Source organism: Antedon bifida, chromosome 2, assembly GCF_963402885.1.
Source record: "Antedon bifida chromosome 2, ecAntBifi1.1, whole genome shotgun sequence".
NCBI classification, from domain to species: domain Eukaryota; kingdom Metazoa; phylum Echinodermata; class Crinoidea; order Comatulida; family Antedonidae; genus Antedon; species Antedon bifida.
This window is the reverse complement of record NC_136227.1, coordinates 15,637,691-15,657,176: the sequence shown is the minus strand read 5'-3', so window position 1 is coordinate 15,657,176 and position 19,486 is coordinate 15,637,691. Positions and strand designations below refer to the sequence as shown.

General features: G+C 31.4%; 1 protein-coding gene across 1 annotated transcript in view; it reads left to right on the top strand.

Annotated features, from left to right (window-relative positions):
- The window catches only part of LOC144835479 (uncharacterized), a 79,660-nt gene that overhangs the window by 2,985 nt on the left and 57,189 nt on the right, over positions 1-19,486 (top strand). The window contains exon 2 of the mRNA XM_078690564.1: positions 9,861-9,959. Coding sequence (XP_078546690.1) covers positions 9,861-9,959 — 99 coding nt within the window. The remainder of the gene's footprint in view (positions 1-9,860; positions 9,960-19,486) is intronic.

The window sequence follows — 19,486 nt, the reverse complement described above, 5'->3', positions numbered from 1 at the left end:
AATACCAAAAAGTAATGAATTTATTATTTTAAGTTTTTATTATACCAATACACAACAGAAATTAGTTTTGCTTATTATTAGTCTGTGAATATTTTAGTTTCTTTGTAATAATAGTTATTTCTTGTTATATTGTTTTAAAAGTACAGTACAGATAAAAACTACTGCAACTTTTGCCACGCGTAGGTAACGTAGTCTACGTGTGGCGGTCGCTTGGTGTTTGTGTGGCGTAGCATTCGTAGTACGTAGGCTACGCGCAGCATTCGTAGCCTACGTTGTGATCAACTGTGTGTGGGAATTCCCCAAACTCAACTGTCACCGTGTAACTGTGTACACGTACATCGTCGACGGCTAAGCAGGCTATGACAAGTTCGAATAAATAGAAATGATACGATTGTTTTGCAAATACAATAATATCATCATCATTAAACATACTTGAAATTCAAATTTTTCTAAATAAAATAATCGCCGGCCAGTATTGTACAAAATTCATTGATGACGGACCGTTATGACGGCTACCTTCCATTATTACTAGTAATAGTATTAGTAGTAGGCCTCAAATTACAAGTTAATTTTTTATAAGTAATTAATAGTAATACAGTACGTCAGTATATTTCATTTAAAAAAAAAAATATCCAGGCTTGGAACTGTCGTAACTGTACATCAAACTCCATTTTTAGCAGCTATTGTAACAACAACCTGCAGCAGAGGATCGGTGGAGGGTCAAGTTACAGGTCGTTTAACATCGTCATCAGTAGAGAGGAGGAGGATCGGAGGACACATAACATGTGCTTGCCTGATCTTGTTGTTTTGATTTTTAGTCATGCGAGATAATAAATTAGATAGTATTTAAATAAATGTTATTTTAGTTATAAATAAAAATAAATTATAATTAAAATTTTAAAATATGCAAGACTTTATTTAAAAGTTCAACTTCACTAAATTGAAGGTTAAACAAAACATAACAAGTACTATGGAAGGCAATCGCCGCCAAAAATACAAAAGTAAAACAAAGAACGTACTTTCACAAACGAACAACCTTCTTTCACAAACGAACAACCTACTTTCACAAACGAACAATCTACTTTCACAAACGAACGAACTAATGCAAAATAAACAACGTACTTTTACGCGAACAACGTATTTTTTTACAAACGGAACGTACATTGATAAACGAACAACCTGCTTTACCAAACGATGTAGATTGCCGAATGAACTAAGGACTCGTCCATTTTTTAAGTCGGGTATAAAAACACCACATGACCTGAGGAAAATAAAATGTTGTTAATAGTGAGCTCTCTATTTTGTGTCTAAGAATATAGAGTATACACTATATAACTACATACAGTGTAGCAAAGGTAAAATTATGGGACCTCCCTTTTATTTCAATTTTTATCATGATGACGTCATCAAAATTAACACGAAGATTTTTGGAAGGAATTTATCTGAGCAACAACATATTAACGTGTATAATTGAAGAATTTGGATGCGTAGAATATAGATGCGCGCTATTTTAACTGAACTATGACGCAAAAGATAAAAATACGACTTTTATAATTCAACTGGCTATAAAATGATGTCACAACATCCGATACGCAACATTTTTACATGAATTCGTATCTAGAATTCAACATCTTCCAGAAAACGTTTTCATAAGTGTCACTTTTCCTCCATTTGTCAGTTTTGCTTACGCGCGCAAGATACAGGCTGCTCCCTTTGAGAGGCATATCCTCTTACCGGAACTTTTGCAATTACCCACTTAAAAAATGGACGAGTCCTTAGTTCATTCGGCAATCTACATCGTTTGGTAAAGCAGGTTGTTCGTTTATCAATGTACGTTGTCCGTTTGTAAAAAATACGTTGTTCGCGTAAAAGTAGGTTGTTCGTTTTTTAAAGTACGTTGTTTGTTTTACATTAGTTCGTTCGTTTGTGAAAGAAGGTTGTTCGTTTGTGAAAGTACGTTCTTTGTTTTAATTTAGATCGTTCGTTTGTGAAAGTAGGTTGTTCGTTTGTGAAAGTACGTTGTTTGTTTGTGAAAGTACGTTGTTTGTTTTACTTTTGTATTTTTGGCGGCGATTGCCTTCCATAAAGTACAGCTCAGAGAGAGTATCCATCCGCGGATCATAAACACGTGGATATAAACACACTGGGCAAATGAATTACAAATGGAGTGATCCGTCTTGATTTCCGTTGGAACAAAAATATCGTACCTACTTGTATTCTATTATTTTGACATTTACTGTATTTAAACAATCCATATTATCCCATAGTACTAAATAAGCGTAATATTTCATTTAAACGCAATTTTAAAACGAAACATCGTTCATTATATAGCCTAGTAAACAAACATAGTTCAGACAGTAGTGTAGTACTGCGCGATACACACACGTGGGTAACAGCAGCTACACGGCGAAAACTGACATATTTTGTTTGTTTGTTTTATCTTTATACTGGGTGACCTCTTCAGTCAAGGACTGATCTCCCAGAAGGCCCAGTTGGTGATCAGTGGCTGTGATGTACTAATACACCGGGGTAACCCCCTACTCGTCTCGAAAGATGTACTAGGTTCTTTAAAGTGCACACGAGCAAGTTGTGTACACTGGACCTACGGTTTATAGTCCTTATCCGAGAAGACTCGTTCTACCACCAGAACCATGGAGTGAGTGAGCCTCGAACCCCTGCCGATGTTATGGCTACGTGATTACGGTTCCACTGTCTTAACCGCTCGGCCACTCGCTCACTCATTATTGAGGAAATATCCTTCTGTTACTATAGGCTATACCACATTATTTCACATTTTCACGCCATGTACATTGTATTTACTTGTACACAGTATGTATTATCATACAGTACTACTACTAACTAGGCCTATAAGTACTAGCTAGGCGTACCACTTATTTTAAAATTAAACTGTCGGTAGGTAACCCTACCTCTTTAGCTAGCTAGCTAGGCCTAGTCGGAGGCCATTTCACACCTTAGCGTACGTTGGCCGATACTGTAGACGTACACTTGTTCTTCTTTCATAAAAATAAAGTCCCATTTTAACACAACACACAGTAATTAATACTAATATTAAAGCCCCCTTCCCTACGTTTTTTAGACCTAATTTAAGATCACAAACTATATTTAATGTAAAAATAATACTATATGGTCCTATTGCGATAACTTTTTTCGTCTTTAAACGGTTAAAAATGTGAAAAATAAGTCGATTCTAATAATTATAGCGGCCCGCTATAAATCCCAAAATGCATTGCGCGCGGATTGATATTTTTGTTTTTCACCTGTAATTTGCCCACTTTTCGATCGATCGTGAGGCCAAAACAAATGGAAGACTCCTAACTTTTCAGCGAAAATACCGGGTTTTCCCCAATTTGTATCAACGGAGTCTGGCAAAAATAGAAAGACAATTAAGGCAGCAACTATACAACGTCAGGCTAGGTATATAGCTAGCGTACGATGTTCGTACGTTACCGATGTTTACCAGCTAGGCCTACAAAACTAAGCCTAGCTAGGCTAGGCCTAAGACCGTCCACGAGCGGTCGATTGCCGCGAGCTACTTAGGTAGTGCATTGTTTCTCACTTTTTATCATAATTTACCATAAAACGTACATTTAAGACAAGGAATGACATGGTTTAATGTTTTTAAAGTGATATATATGTATTATTTTCCAAAAAACGTCCAAAATTGCAGGGAAGGGGTCTTTAATACATTTATTATTACTTCACAGAATTAACTCGCATTTTAAATTTGATGAAAACTAGTATTCAAATTCCGTGTTTGGTGCATGCAGCACAGTACACAATAATCTGAACATTGGGATTTCCCCTCCTAGCTATCGCTTCGTAGTCTACGCGTAGCCTACGCGTAGCATGTTAGCTTGCGTAGATTACGCCACGCAAAACCTATGAAGTTGCCATGCGTACAAAACGTAGTGTACGCGTCCAAAGGTTGCAGTATTAATTATCTGTACTGTATATGTACTAAAAAATATTAGTTTAATATGTAGTATTTTTAATGATTTAATTAACACAGTAGGCTGTGAATAATTTTAGTATGCCTAATTACTGTAATAATATCACAAATTGTTCAATATTATCTTATAGTTTAAAAAGTATATACTAAAATTTAAGAAATTAAGACTCTTTGTACACATTTTGTACATCATTGCTTTTTTATACCATTGCCACCGCATTTTCGTTCTTTGAAATACCCATGTTTATACTGTTATATACGTTAATATCTTTGCTTTTTTAATAGTGCCCTCTATGTTTTGATATTTTCCAAAATGTTATACTGCACGCTATTAGTGTGGACATACTATCATAAAACATCTCAATATTTCATTTGTTCAAGTTGAGATGTCATACTTTAATTCATCATTCACACCAGCAGTTGATTGAATGTAATGTTTAAATATTATCTACTCAACCAAAATATGTTCCATTTGTATAATGTACAGTAAGCATTAATAAACTTTACATTATTTTTTCTTTGCGTATCTAAATACCCTATAAAGTATGAATACACATGTGGTTGATAACCACAATAAAATAAAATATAGATAAATTGGCCAGACAAATTGGTACACATACTGTTTCACTACATTATACTGGTACTGCCAGTAACTGCTGCTGCTAATAACTTTATCAATTCCAATAATTCAGACAACAATGAATACAACAAAAAACAATTTTTTACCATAAAAAAGACTTTCTGAGATAACAGTTTTAATTATTGTTCTTTCTTCATTAAATCATATTTTCTAAATTGATATTCTATTTAATAATTTAAGAAATAAAGATTTATTAGGTGATCATTTAGAATAAAATGATCACCTATTGTTATTGTATAAAATCTTTATTATTAGGTGATCATTTAGAATAAAATGATCACCTATTGTTATTGTATAAAATCTTTATTATTATTTTTCTTTTTTTTTTTCTTTTTATTGTTTCTGTACACTATTTTGTGTAACAATTATCTCAAAAAGTTTAATGTCAATGATTACAAAAATTTCAGAATATCTTTCAAATAATATAACTTAATCCTAATAAGCTTTCCAGCGTGATCACTCATCCGTGACGACATTTATACGCCATTTTGCGAAATCACATTATCAATCATATCTCCATAATTCATTATCACATATTAATGAAATTCACTACACGTAAACTTCAGATCAAGGGTAAAAATATTAGCAAATAAAAACGCACGCGCACGTAGGTTCATGCGCGTGATATCGCGCGTTAAAAATTTAAAACGCTCAAAATTAAGTTTTGATCAATTTAGAGCATGAATTAGGCCATTTGCGTGTTTCAATAAATTACTGCGCAAAAATGCGTTTTTGCGCGCGCGATACTTAAAAAGCGTAAAAAATATGAATTTTTTTTACAAATCTCATTCTACTCACCATCCTTAGTACATTCACCAAATTTGAGTCAGTTCCGACTTAAAATAACGCTATACGAGCACGTTAAAAATGACAAAATGCGCATATTAATTTTACAAAAGTTCTGAAAATGGTGAAAAATAGGTCTTTTTTAAAATGAAAATAATTCTTCAGAATGCAAGATGACCCCCGATTTTTTTAACTTATTCTGGAAGCCATTGAGTTGTAGATATGAATTCATGTACACACTTTACGTACAAAATGTTTTGACGTCATCAAATGGCCACTTGAATTTAAAAATTAGGATTTGTTATCTTTTTGTGTAGATTATCACATTCAACAGAGCGCATCTTGGTTATGTGTGCTCGAATTTCGCACAACTTTCAGTATGTGCTTGCTTAATTAATTATCTTTATCATGAGTTGACACTATCTTCATTTTAATGACGTCATCACGCGTAAAAACTTGAATAACGTAGGCCGTGTAATTTCACCTTCGCAGTAAATTTGAATATCTTACAGCTCTTCAGAATTGAAGGTTACCTTGATGATTATAATTTATTATGAAAGCTGATGAAATGTAGATATTAATTCATATAAAAATTAAGCCTATCGTATGTTGTGACGTTAACATATGGCCAGTTGAAGTGAAAAAGTAGTTTTTTCATATTTTTCGTCAAAGTTATACACAATTCAAAGAGCGCGCACAGCGCTTCTACGTGCCAAATTTTTTTCCAAATCTTATATTTTTTTGCTCAATTAATTATCTTTCGAAATTGTCATCTTAAAGTTTAGTTTGATAACGTCATCATGCCAAAAAATTAGAACATGTGTGTCCCGTAATTTCACCTATGCTACACTGTATATAGATATACAGTATATACTGTACATATTGTATATGGCATATAGGCACAACTCAGCACTATAAGCATATAATAGGATGGCATACATCAACATTTTCCGATCGTATGTTAACGTACGTGCATGTTTAAAAAAAATTAATTTCAGTAAAATGATAAAAATGATCACCTATAATTCGTCAAAGTGACGAATTAAATTCTAGTTATTTTTTTTTTTCTTTTTATTGTTTCTGTACACTATTTTGTGTAACAATTATCTCAAAAAGTTTAATGTCAATGATTACAAAAATTTCAGAATATCTTTCAAATAATATAACTTAATCCTAATAAGCTTTCCAGCGTGATCACTCATCCGTGACGACATTTATACGCCATTTTGCGAAATCACATTATCAATCATATCTCCATAATTCATTATCACATATTAATGAAATTCACTACACGTAAACTTCAGATCAAGGGTAAAAATATTAGCAAATAAAAACGCACGCGCACGTAGGTTCATGCGCGTGATATCGCGCGTTAAAAATTTAAAACGCTCAAAATTAAGTTTTGATCAATTTAGAGCATGAATTAGGCCATTTGCGTGTTTCAAAAAATTACTGCGCAAAAATGCGTTTTTGCGCGCGCGATACTTAAAAAGCGTAAAAAACATGAATTTTTTTTACAAATCTCATTCTACTCACCATCCTTAGTACATTCACCAAATTTGAGTCAGTTCCGACTTAAAATAACGCTATACGAGCACGTTAAAAATGACAAAATGCGCACATTAATTTTACAAAAGTTCTGAAAATGGTGAAAAATAGGTCTTTTTTTAAATGAAAATAATTCTTCAGAATGCAAGATGACCCCCGATTTTTTTAACTTATTCTGGAAGCCATTGAGTTGTAGATATGAATTCATGTACACATTTTACGTACAAAATGTTTTGACGTCATCAAATGGCCACTTGAATTTAAAAATTAGGATTTGTTATCTTTTTGTGTAGATTATCACATTCAACAGAGCGCATCTTGGTTATGTGTGCTCGAATTTCGCACAACTTTCAGTATGTGCTTGCTTAATTAATTATCTTTATCATGAGTTGACACTATCTTCATTTTAATGACGTCATCACGCGTAAAAACTTGAATAACGTAGGCCGTGTAATTTCACCTTCGCAGTAAATTTGAATATCTTACAGCTCTTCAGAATTGAAGGTTACCTTGATGATTATAATTTATTATGAAAGCTGATGAAATGTAGATATTAATTCATATAAAAATTAAGCCTATCGGATGTTGTGACGTTAACATATGGCCAGTTGAAGTGAAAAAGTAGTTTTTTCATATTTTTCGTCAAAGTTATACACAATTCAAAGAGCGCGCACAGCGCTTCTACGTGCCAAATTTTTTTCCAAATCTTATATTTTTTTGCTCAATTAATTATCTTTCGAAATTGTCATCTTAAAGTTTAGTTTGATAACGTCATCATGCCAAAAAATTAGAACATGTGTGTCCCGTAATTTCACCTATGCTACACTGTATATAGATATACAGTATATACTGTACATATTGTATATGGCATATAGGCACAACTCAGCACTATAAGCATATAATAGGATGGCATACATCAACATTTTCCGATCGTATGTTAACGTACGTGCATGTTTAAAAAAAATTAATTTCAGTAAAATGATAAAAATGATCACCTATAATTCGTCAAAGTGACGAATTAAATTCTAGTTATCAATTATTTTTGTTTAAAAAATCAGTAGTAAACATTTTGTGTAACATAAATATAGTTTGAATTACTATAGACACTATGCATTCTGAGTGGCATTACTCCCTAAGGTTGGAGTGACCCACTCATACCCAAACATTCCAGTGAACAAAAAATTTCTAATTTTCAATGAGCCTTCGTCGTACAGCAGCAGCCGACAAACACACACACTAATCAAACAATTGTCATCTATATACACCCCATTCGCCAAAAATATTTACAATAGAGGAAGGATTGTTTTGACCATTATTCAATGATATATATGACGGTAATTATACTTGGCCTCTATGTTGACAGCCAAAACAAAGTCATTGTTTATTGAACATAGGTCTGGGAAACTAATGTCTGGCATACATATCAGTTTGAGTTTACAAATTCCCATTTAGACTTTCTTACCAGACGTGCTTTGGGGTGTGCTCATGCCCAGTTTGTGTTTCTAAATACCCATTTTTTTCAGCCTTAGTAATCTATTATAAGCTTCTGCATGGTAAATGTTTCCTAATGCTTCCGTTCTCTTGAATGTAACTGTCTAAAGGACTGGCGCGAAAATTGTTGTTTACTTTTTGAAAATTTTCTTTTTCATTCATTTTATTTACTGAAGTATAAAACATTTCAATATGATAAGCAATGATTATGGAACATACAGCACTTTATTTGTTTATTGGTATACTCCTGGTGAGCATGGTCTACTATGAAAGTTTTAGCCTCAGTGAATATTATTCACATCCTATACACAATGTATATCATTTTACTGTTTGTCTTCAATGTTCATTAAAATAATATATTAATATTTATTAGCTTGTTATAAAATCATTAGTTATAGGATTTATATAGATAATTTTTAGTTCAATTTGTTTTAAATGTTGGTATGTATATAATGTAATGTGAATAAATAATGTTTATTTTTTTGCTATAATTACTGTATAATGACTTATTTCCAGTGAATGTTTTTATATCTTTGAATTAAAAAGAATAACATTTTTTATGAATTTGTTTTAATGTAAATTGTATTAATTTTTAATAAGTCAATTCAATAAGTATATAACACAAATAATAAAAATGTTATAAATCTATTCAACTGTATAAATGTCTTTTTTTGCATTTATATTCAGATTCAATATTTTTCACATTGATATGACTTGTTAGGTTCTTGGTATTCTGGTATCAGCCAAACCTTACCCATTTTAATTCTCGGACAGGCTTCAGCTATCCAGGGAGGTATAAAATTGGTCATAGTATTTCTAAAAACTGTCCATTTGATCTTATCTTGACTTTCAAAAATGAAAACAAATATACGTTGTGTTGTTCAAAGAGGTGTCTACAATTAAATTGTCCATCTTTTATTTTTATCAGATTAAACTCAAGATTAACATTGTTACAATCAATATTTAGACTAATATGCTACACTTGCAAGAACTTGTACTAGCTAAACTCCACAAGCACACCATAGAGCAATGAACTATTTCTTTGCTCTATCATCACATAAAGGATAATTAACATAATGAAGTTAGTTAAACATGCCCCTGAAAGTAAAAGTTTGTATGTTAAACCTCCAGTAATTTAATATTTAAAAAAACTAAGTAAAACTAAAAAGTAATCGATAATTTAAATATCAGCAACAACATTTTGACATTAAAATTGAAATAATGCAAAATTGTATAAAAGTATATAACATAATTATCATGTTTTTAAAAAAATGTATACAAAAGTAGAAATCAAATTCAGAAAACTAATTTGACTTGGTTACATTGCGTATGATCATGCAGTAAATAGTTGCAAATTGATTTTTGTAAAGTAACACTCGGTATAAATTACATAACAAATTAATTTGTGTACTGTATATATCATAGGATGGTTGGACAGCTTTGCATTATGCAGCATTATATAGAGACACAGCCTGCTGCAGCCTGCTGTTGGATGCAGGAGCAGGTGTCAATGTATCAGACAAAGTAAGTCATCTTCATTATTATTCAGTTTCATTTTTAAATATATAACATTTTATATTTTAAATATAATGGTCTTTTGTGTAATAAAATTTAAATATAATGGTCTTTTGTGTAATAATATTTAATGTATAAAACTTTATTGATGCTGAAATTTGCATAATTTAAAGATATACAATATATTTTTTCTGATATTTAGTCATAAAAATTGCTATGAGACTAAATTAACATTTGGACAATTAATAATAATTGGACACAGGTAAAAGCCAGGTAAGGATAACAAAAGTGTGCATACCTGTATATTTCTTTGCCGCATTCCGTTATTGATCATTTACACAGTGTAAAAAATACGGTGGCTGATTTCCGCAAAAGAAAACAATTATTTTATAACAATACGGCGTTATAACGCCCTAATACGGCGTTACGGTGGCTGATTTCCGCCAAAGAAAACAATTATTGTATAATAATACGGCGTTATAACGCCCTAATTATGCCGTTATAACGCCATATTAGGGCGTTACAACACCCTAATTAGGGCGTTATAACGCCGTATTATTATACAATAATTGTGTTTTTTTGGCGGAAATCAGCCACCGTAAAAAAAAGTTAAAAAATAAATTCAAAAAATTTATAACTAGGATTTTATCCTAGGATAGCCAAAATCATCAATCATCATTATTATATTTTTTTTTGTAATACCCTATATAATTATCTTATTATACCGTACGTACCGCAAAATCATTTGGCTTGATGTTTTTACACAGCCTTTGGAAATTGAAAAAAAAATTAAACCAATTTATTTTATCTAAATTCGAGACTAACTATTATTTTATTATTGATGATATATTGACTGTTTCGATCCTAAGAGTTAGGGAGGTGGCTATTGATCGGATCTCCTGCATAAAACGAAACATGCATTGTCTATGCAGGAGTGCATATTTGCACTCTTCAGCTAGGAAACCAATAGCGTAATACCCTCAACATATTAAATAAACTCAACTTGGTTATCTCATTAAAACAACAATTGAACTTGGTCGTAAACATATCGTATATTGAACAAAAACAACTCAACATTTTTAATCAATAGTATTGGGTAAAAAGTAAACCAATACCAACATATGAAAATGTTATATTATAGTAGTAGTGATGTAACAAAACTCAACAATGAAATGAATAAATATGTAATGGTTAATAAAATGAATGAACAATAAATGAAGTCATTGTCTCTTACCTTTAAAACTGAAAACACATGATACACGTATCCGGTTTTTTTATTATTAAAAGGTGAACACCATCCTTACTATAAAAAACGAGATACTATAAAGATTTTAAAGTGTCTAATCCCATCGACAATTATCCCATAAGTGAAAAGTGTTAGTAAAAGTAACTTACGTATAAAAACTAAAAACAACCATGACTAAATAATTCGTTTTCGAAAGATTGTTATTTCTAAAATATTGATTAGAAAAGTTAGGCCTATTCATTTTGAAAACTAGTAAATCTTAAAACTAAAAAAAACGACGATCTGGATGAATCAACGGGATCCCGATCAATCGTCCATCCCGATAAAATCCCACTGGGATTTTATTATCCCGAAGTTGTAATACAAATCCCGGTAATGGAACGGGATTTTAGCGGGATGATATTTCATCCCGATCGTCCCGATACGATCCCGTTATTTCGGGAAAAAAATCCTGTCCATCCCGATATTGGGTAAAAAATCCCGATTTCATCCCATCGGGATAAGCCAATCCCGGTGGGATGAGCCTATCCCATCGGGATTCCACCGCATCCCGATCAGGATCCCGATGTCATTTTCTAATGGGAAGATACCAGTAAATTTCCCTTTCGCTGTTTGAGTTTTAATGAAGTCTGTCAAGTGAATTAAACAATGATCTGTTGAAAAGGACTGTCTGAAACCAGACTGAAAACGATATAAAAGTTTGTTCCTTTCCAAAAACTCATTTAATTGTGAATGAACAATCTTTTCTACAATTTTTGACACCACCGACAGTATACTGACAGGCCTATAGTTAGCAGTTTCAAGATTACTTTTTTTCTTGTAAATTGGTTGAACACGAGCCAATTTCATCTCATTTGGAAAACATTCCGTTTCAAATGAGAAATTGATAATCCGTGTTATGGGAGTTGCAATAATTTCGGACGCATCCCTTAAAAAACGTGCGGGTATATGCCATCTAGACCTGTACTTTTACAGATATTATATCTGCCACTTATCTTTTATCTATCTTTATTTATTCTTTCTTTATACTCGGAATTAGTGTACTGTTTTTCAAAGTGACACATCTAAAAACAACAATAAAACAGAAATAGTGGCACAAATATAATTTGTTTATTTACCGTTTTAACAAATCACCTTAATAATAGGGAGGTTTCGCAACGCTACGAATACGATAACGAAAACGGATACGTCATACATTTATAAAACTTTTGAGCTGATCCCCATTTCATATTCGTAAAGCGTATTTGTGTTGACGAATATCACCAGTCATATTCGTAACTACAAAACGAGTATAGTTTTTGATTATTTTCCACATTTTGCATTTGAATCAGAAATGATTCATGATTATAATATAATTATAGATTTATTGAAAGTAATTTACTAAAAGTAATTTACTAAAATAACAAGTCGATTTTGATAAATAGCAGTTTTTAAAGTGCTCACTCGCTTTGATGTTACGCTAGGCCTAGGCAGCCAAGCAACACGTACCTGCTGCGCTTCGAATTTACCGCAGTCACATTTTTTTTTGTTGGATCGACGGCGCCCTCGATTTTTGCAGGCTTACGAAAACGAATACATGTGCGTGACGTATTCGTTTTCGTTATCGTATTCGTAGCGTTGCGAAACCTCTCTATTTACAGTATCAAACCATACAAAATTTGTAAAAATAAAAATCATCATTAGCATAACTAGGTGATGATTGATCCATTTCAATATTTTTAGTCTATTGAAAAAAATCTTTATTTCTTAAACATTTATTTAAATATACATACACACATAGTAAATTATAGTAAATTGTTTAACACTAAACAACTAAGAAACACAAGAAAGCTGAACTAGACTTAAATGTTCTACACAACTGTAACAAGTTCAGAGTGTATCCAACATTTAACATTATGAAATATTTTAGACCACTGACAATGATGATCACTAGTGCTTTGCAAAGTCTGCAGTTGCTGTAATTATTTTCCACTTTTATCATGTTGTATTCATTCATAATTATCTCCATCATCCAACATTATCAAACAAAACTTTTTTGAGGATAAATATACCTATATGTATAAGGTTCAACTTTAATAATTTTAAAAAGTTTAACATTTTCTAACATTCATGTTAAAAGATTACTTTTAAAAGAACTTATATAGACAAATTTCAAATTTCAGTACAAGCTATTTAACAATTTTACAAATATATATATGCCAAGTTATTGTAGCATCACTTTATATTTTAATCAAGGGATGTAAATGACTTTCCATTATATAAGTGTATTACAGTTGTTTATAAACTCTTAATTTTTGTAGATTCTATTTCAGAACAATCTTTTTTATTAAACTAATATTGACCTTGGTTCATTCTTGTTTCAGTTGAATATGGTCCTATCTTTTCAATTTACATTCATGTTCACGAAGTAAATTAAGATTTATCTATTAAAAGATTAAATTCAATAAAACTATATCCCATAACAATGGATAAAAAGATAGAATTAATCTTACTATATTGATTTGATTCAGACCAATTTCATACACATTTAGCAATATTTTTAATTTTTTCATTTTTTGACTAATAATATGCATAGAAAATGTTTATTTTACTACTACAATACCTCATTAAGTAATTCATTTATTAACTTTTTTATAGCTTTAACAGGCTGAATTCTGTCATGGGACCAATATATTAGTCTTAATAGGCAACAAATTTCTTTTGATCATACATTCTAATAATTATCGATCCATAATTTCCCCTATGTTTAATAATTTTTGGATTTTATTGTGCTATAATAAAGGAAAAATAAACAGTGTGGTAAAAAATATTATCAGATGGCTAAATATATGTAATATAATGTTTACGTTTCTGGTGTTTTTATGCAACTTCAAATTTTTATTTTTGTGCTATAGTTTAGTAGTACAGTAAACTTCCCGATTCCACCCTTTAAGAGAGAATGGTCCTACTTCGCTTCCCCTGTAGTAGAGCACCGTATCAAGAATGTTAAATAACAGACAAGAGACGTAAAATTGCTTGTTTACAGACACTTTATTCACAGTATACATATGGCTGAATGCATATAACAACATTACTATAAGCCCAACGACTGGGAAACCTTTAACATGTGGCTTACCTTTCATCGGTCTTGCTTTTTAACAACCTCCTTCAACCCTGCGTTAGCGGCTGCGGTAATACCAACCCAGCGAATGCTATGCAGTCCAAATAGATACTCATTGTACCCACATCTTCGTAAAATATCCTTAAACAGCACGGCAGCGTGAATAGGACATCTTTCTAGCATGTGGCTACTAGTTGATTTCACTGACTAAATAGTGCTAATGTGGTCCCATGCCTTCTACTCTCTATCAGCATGTATAAAGACCCAGGTATCTGTGTCCAACAATAATTTCCAACCACCAAAAGTTCTTAAACACTGAATTATTTATATTTTAAATAACCAATATCAATTTACACTATCTAGTATTTTTGTAAAAAATAATAAAATATGCACTTAATGTTAATTTTCCTTTTACCCAAACCTTGTTTTATTTTAGATAATACAGAATTTCATTTACAGTATTGTGATATAAAACTATGGAACCAAGTCTTTCTGTTTCTGATTTATTTCTTGTAGATGTTAAAGCTTTGATTAGTTTTATAAACTACACCTTTTCACCTTCTGTCAATTATATAAGAATGTATTTATTTTGTTACTGACATTCAATGATTGAGGTTTCTCCTTCATCTAATGTTCTAGCAGTAAAGTTTTTTTATTGAGAATTGTCCTATAATTTCACACATAAATTAAATATTCCTTCAGATTTGGAATCAAAATAAAATGAACATTGACTAAGGAATGTAATTAATAATTAATTAATTTAGATTGTATACTGGCTTTTTCTTTTATCCAAATGTACATATGAAAAACATAAGCACTCATTTGAGGACTTGTGATGAGTTCAATACAATTTTTTCCGTATTGATCAAATGAATACAAAACAGAAAATATGTTTAGGTTACACAATTTGTTTAAAAAGTAGCATGAAAATATATAAAATAAAATACATGAATAAAGGTAATAACTATACAGGAACCAGAACTTAAAATAAATAAATAAAATCAACAGAAATATCGTATAGCGTATTATTTCATCAGAAAGTAGTTGGACAGATAATGATTTTTGAAATATCATTTAAAAGTTTTTACAATTAGAAACAATGGTTAAACCAAGACTATTCCACTTATATTTGGGGTAAAACATCAGTTTTTTGTTTAAAATAATTGTCAAACTCTGCAATCCTCCAAAAACATAGCAAACCTCATTTTACCAACATAAAAGTGATTGAATAAGTAGTGTACAACTCACTTGGTCTGCCAATTAAAAAATTTAAATATATTTTTGTTAAATACTTAGATGCTGGTGATTACGCCCCCTCTAATCCGAGAGTGAAGGTTTAGCAATTATAAACCAACAAATGATGCTTAACCTTCACTCTCGGATTATAGGGGGCGTAATCACCAGCCCAAACAATGTTACAGTACTGTATAAGTAAAACATTTTATTTTAATTTCTTTTAGAATACCAATATATTTAGATATTTTATTTGATAAAAATTGTTGGCAGCCAATAATCTAAAAGACCAAGGAATTATACTTCACTTTTTCTTTAAATTAATTTCTATTAAAAAACATAACAATTGTTGTTGTTGTAAGTTTATATATCTAATAGAATTAGTTTTAGCCGTATTAATTAATAATTGGTTTGTAGTAAACCATTCACTAGCTTATTTAACTCTAAATTTAAAAATTTCAACAAAGACATCAATATTGTTATTAAAATATAATAAAGTTTTATCATCTGTAAAAAAAAAAGGTCTGGAAGATTCACCAATTATTAATTTGAAATAAGGATTTTGATCTGTAAAATAGCTTTTAAACCAATCTAAGAAAGGCCCCAAAATACCATTGTGAAACAACTTGAAAATATCAAGGTTAACAACATCAACATTTTCTGATAAATCTAGAAAAGTACTTCATAAAATTAATTGTTTTCAAATGCAGTATTAACGGAATTAGTGAGTTCAAGAAAAGCCTGACAAGTGGTATTGTATGCATACATTTTTTATTATTTTTTGAAAAAAAATGTGTAAAATTAAGATTGGTATAAAAGTATCCGTTTTTAAGTACAGGATTAACTTTTAATATGATTATGTACAGAACCCATCATGAATGATGGCTTATAATTAATGGCGCAACCTTTTTAAGAATCATGCCCTCAACCTTTACTAGAATTCAAATTATTAACTAGACATGAAACTCGTCACTTTGACGAGTTAGTTATCCGCACAACGACAAACGCCACGTGCACGTCATACGTTGGAATATTGCACACAGATAAAGATTATGGCATTATGACAAGAACTGAAGAATATGATATGCTGTTAGTGCTGAATTCTGTCAATTTGTGTCATATAGTATATACATGCAAAGAGTATAATCTGTATACATATTATAGTCCAAGAGCATTAGGGTTTGACCCGGAAATTTCTGGTAACAAGCTAATTTTTTCAGGAAAGGTCGAGAACTATGATTGGAACATCATACTAAAAGTCCCGAAAAATCCTCCTTGTGCTCTCCGAGAAATCCAAGATGGCGTCCAAAATGGCTGCTATTTTAAATTGGTCTATAACTTTGTAACCGCTTGTCGTAGAGTATCGATTTTGGTGTCAAATAGTTCACAATATATACATTCCTATTTGCTCTAACAGAAAATGTTGTCAAAAAATGGCCGCTACTACAGTTTCTGGCAATTTGACCTTTGACCTGGTCTTATCATATCTCGGTAATGGCTTGTCATAGAGAATTAAGATTAGGCCCAAATTGTTCAGAACATGCATATTTTTATTTGGTGTAATGAAATATTTTATCCCAAAATGACCGGAAGTGAGGTTATTGACCTCTTATTGACCTATTTATATCTCTTTACCGTATCTCAAGAAATATTTGTCGTAGAGCATTACTTTTGGTGTCATATTGTTTGGAACATATACATTTCTATTTAGTCTAATACAACAGTTTGCCCTCAAATGCTCGGAAGTAAGTTAATTTATTGAAAACTTGAAAAATCAAAGAGCTGCATAGGCAGAGGATATGAATAATGTAGTTAAAATAAAAATCAAAGTTTTAACTCTGCCTTAAAACATGTTTTGGGCATAGCACATCATCAGGTAAAGTGAATTGTTACAAAAAGAAAATATGTGGCTAATCAAAGTTGGTTAAGTAAACAAAAGACAATTGGCAAATACCTATGTACACAGCACATATCCGACCATTTATATGCAACTTTGAGTTGCGTGCAAACGCGACTCTATTGCTCACTATGTCGGTCGGTAAACACTAACTCATATATAGGCAGAGGATATGAATACTGTAGAAAAAATCTAAATTTTAACTCTGCCTTAAAACATGTTTTGGGCATAACACATCATCAGGTAACCTTGAGGGTAAATTTTCCTGTAAGGGTATGAACTATACAAGAAAAAACCAAAATAATCATTTATTTAACTTCGATAGAACAAAGAATATCATGGGACACGTTAATTGAAATTCTCATACTAGTTATGGTTGAAAAGTTATTGCTACAAAATGTCACCTATATGTAGATGTCATAATACATTTTAAATGCGTTATTTGTCTGTAACTCGAATTACAGTACATACGCGAATTAGTGCTTTTGTTGAAATCACTAGTCATTATTTTTATTATTTATTATAGAAATTATGATAATTATTTTTGTTCAGAGAAGTAGAAATTTTATGTAATTTAGGAAATGTATAGACTTTATGATACTGTGAGTGTGAGAATACATTTCGCATGGAAATGCTCAATTGGCAGGGAACACGATGTACATGGCATATATTATACTCCGGATTGTCAAAAACCTAATGTTAAAGACCATTTTATTTGTAAAAATAATGCATTTTGAAACATGAAACCAGGTCATTCCTTGTTTTAAAAGAGAATGCACTCTTGAATGTTCTCTAACCTCATAACGTCATAACTTTTGGGCAAACATGCAACAACACCCATACAGATGAACATGATGATAATGATGTGAAAGAAGCAACAAACACCAGATGATGAATGACTGTAACAGAATGCTGCTGATCAATGTTGAAGTGATTTAAAGACCCTTTATTTTGAATATTTTTAATATTTAATAAATCATATATAGGGCATATGGCGATACTTTTTTCATCTTTAAACAGTTAAATATGTAACTGGGGGACTAGCTCAAATGGTAGAGCTCTCACTTAGCATGTGAGAGGTACCGGGATCATTGCCCGGGTATTCCAATCTATTTTTCATAGATTTCAGCAAGGACCAAATAAAATCTGAATCTGGAAAAGAAAGTCTATGCATGCCGAGTAAAGAGCGTTTGACGTGAAATACCTAGGGTATATTATCTTTTTATCATAAATAAGCCATACAACGAACATTTAAAGCAAGGAATGTTTCAAAATGCATTATTTTTACAAAGTCAACAAGGCCATATACATGGCTGCAGTCGCGTGCGTAAATTTGAGTTATTGTTTACCGACCGACCGACCAACTGACCGAAATTGCTGAAAATGTTTAAAAATGTTCACATTTTTAAAAACATTTATATTTTCCTCCAAGTATTAAATAATATCCAGTGTCAAAATAACGAAAAAATATGAATGTGAGTTAGTGTTTACTGACTGACCAACCGACTGAAATTGCTGAAAAAGTTAAAAAATGTTGAAAAACATTTATATTTGCCTACAAGTATTAATATCCAGTGTCAAAATAACGAAAAAATATGAATATGAGTTAGTGTTTACCGACCGACATAGTGAGCAATAGAGTCGCGTTTGCACGCAACTCAAAGTTGCATATAAATGGTCGGATATGTGCTGTGTACATAGGTATTTGCCAATTGTCTTTTGTTTACTTAACCAACTTTGATTAGCCACTTATATTTTCTTTTTGTAACAATTCACTTTACCTGATGATGTGCTATGCCCAAAACATGTTTAAGGCAGAGTTAAAACTTTGATTTTTATTTTACCTACATTATTCATATCCTCTGCCTATGCAGCTCTTTGATTTTTTAAGTTTTCAATAAATTAACTTACTTCCGAGCATTTGAGGGCAAACTGTTGTATTAGACTAAATAGAAATGTATATGTTCCAAACAATATGACACCAAAAATAATGCTCTACGACAAATATTTCTTGAGATACGGTAAAGAGATATGAATAGGTCAATAAGAGGTCAATAACC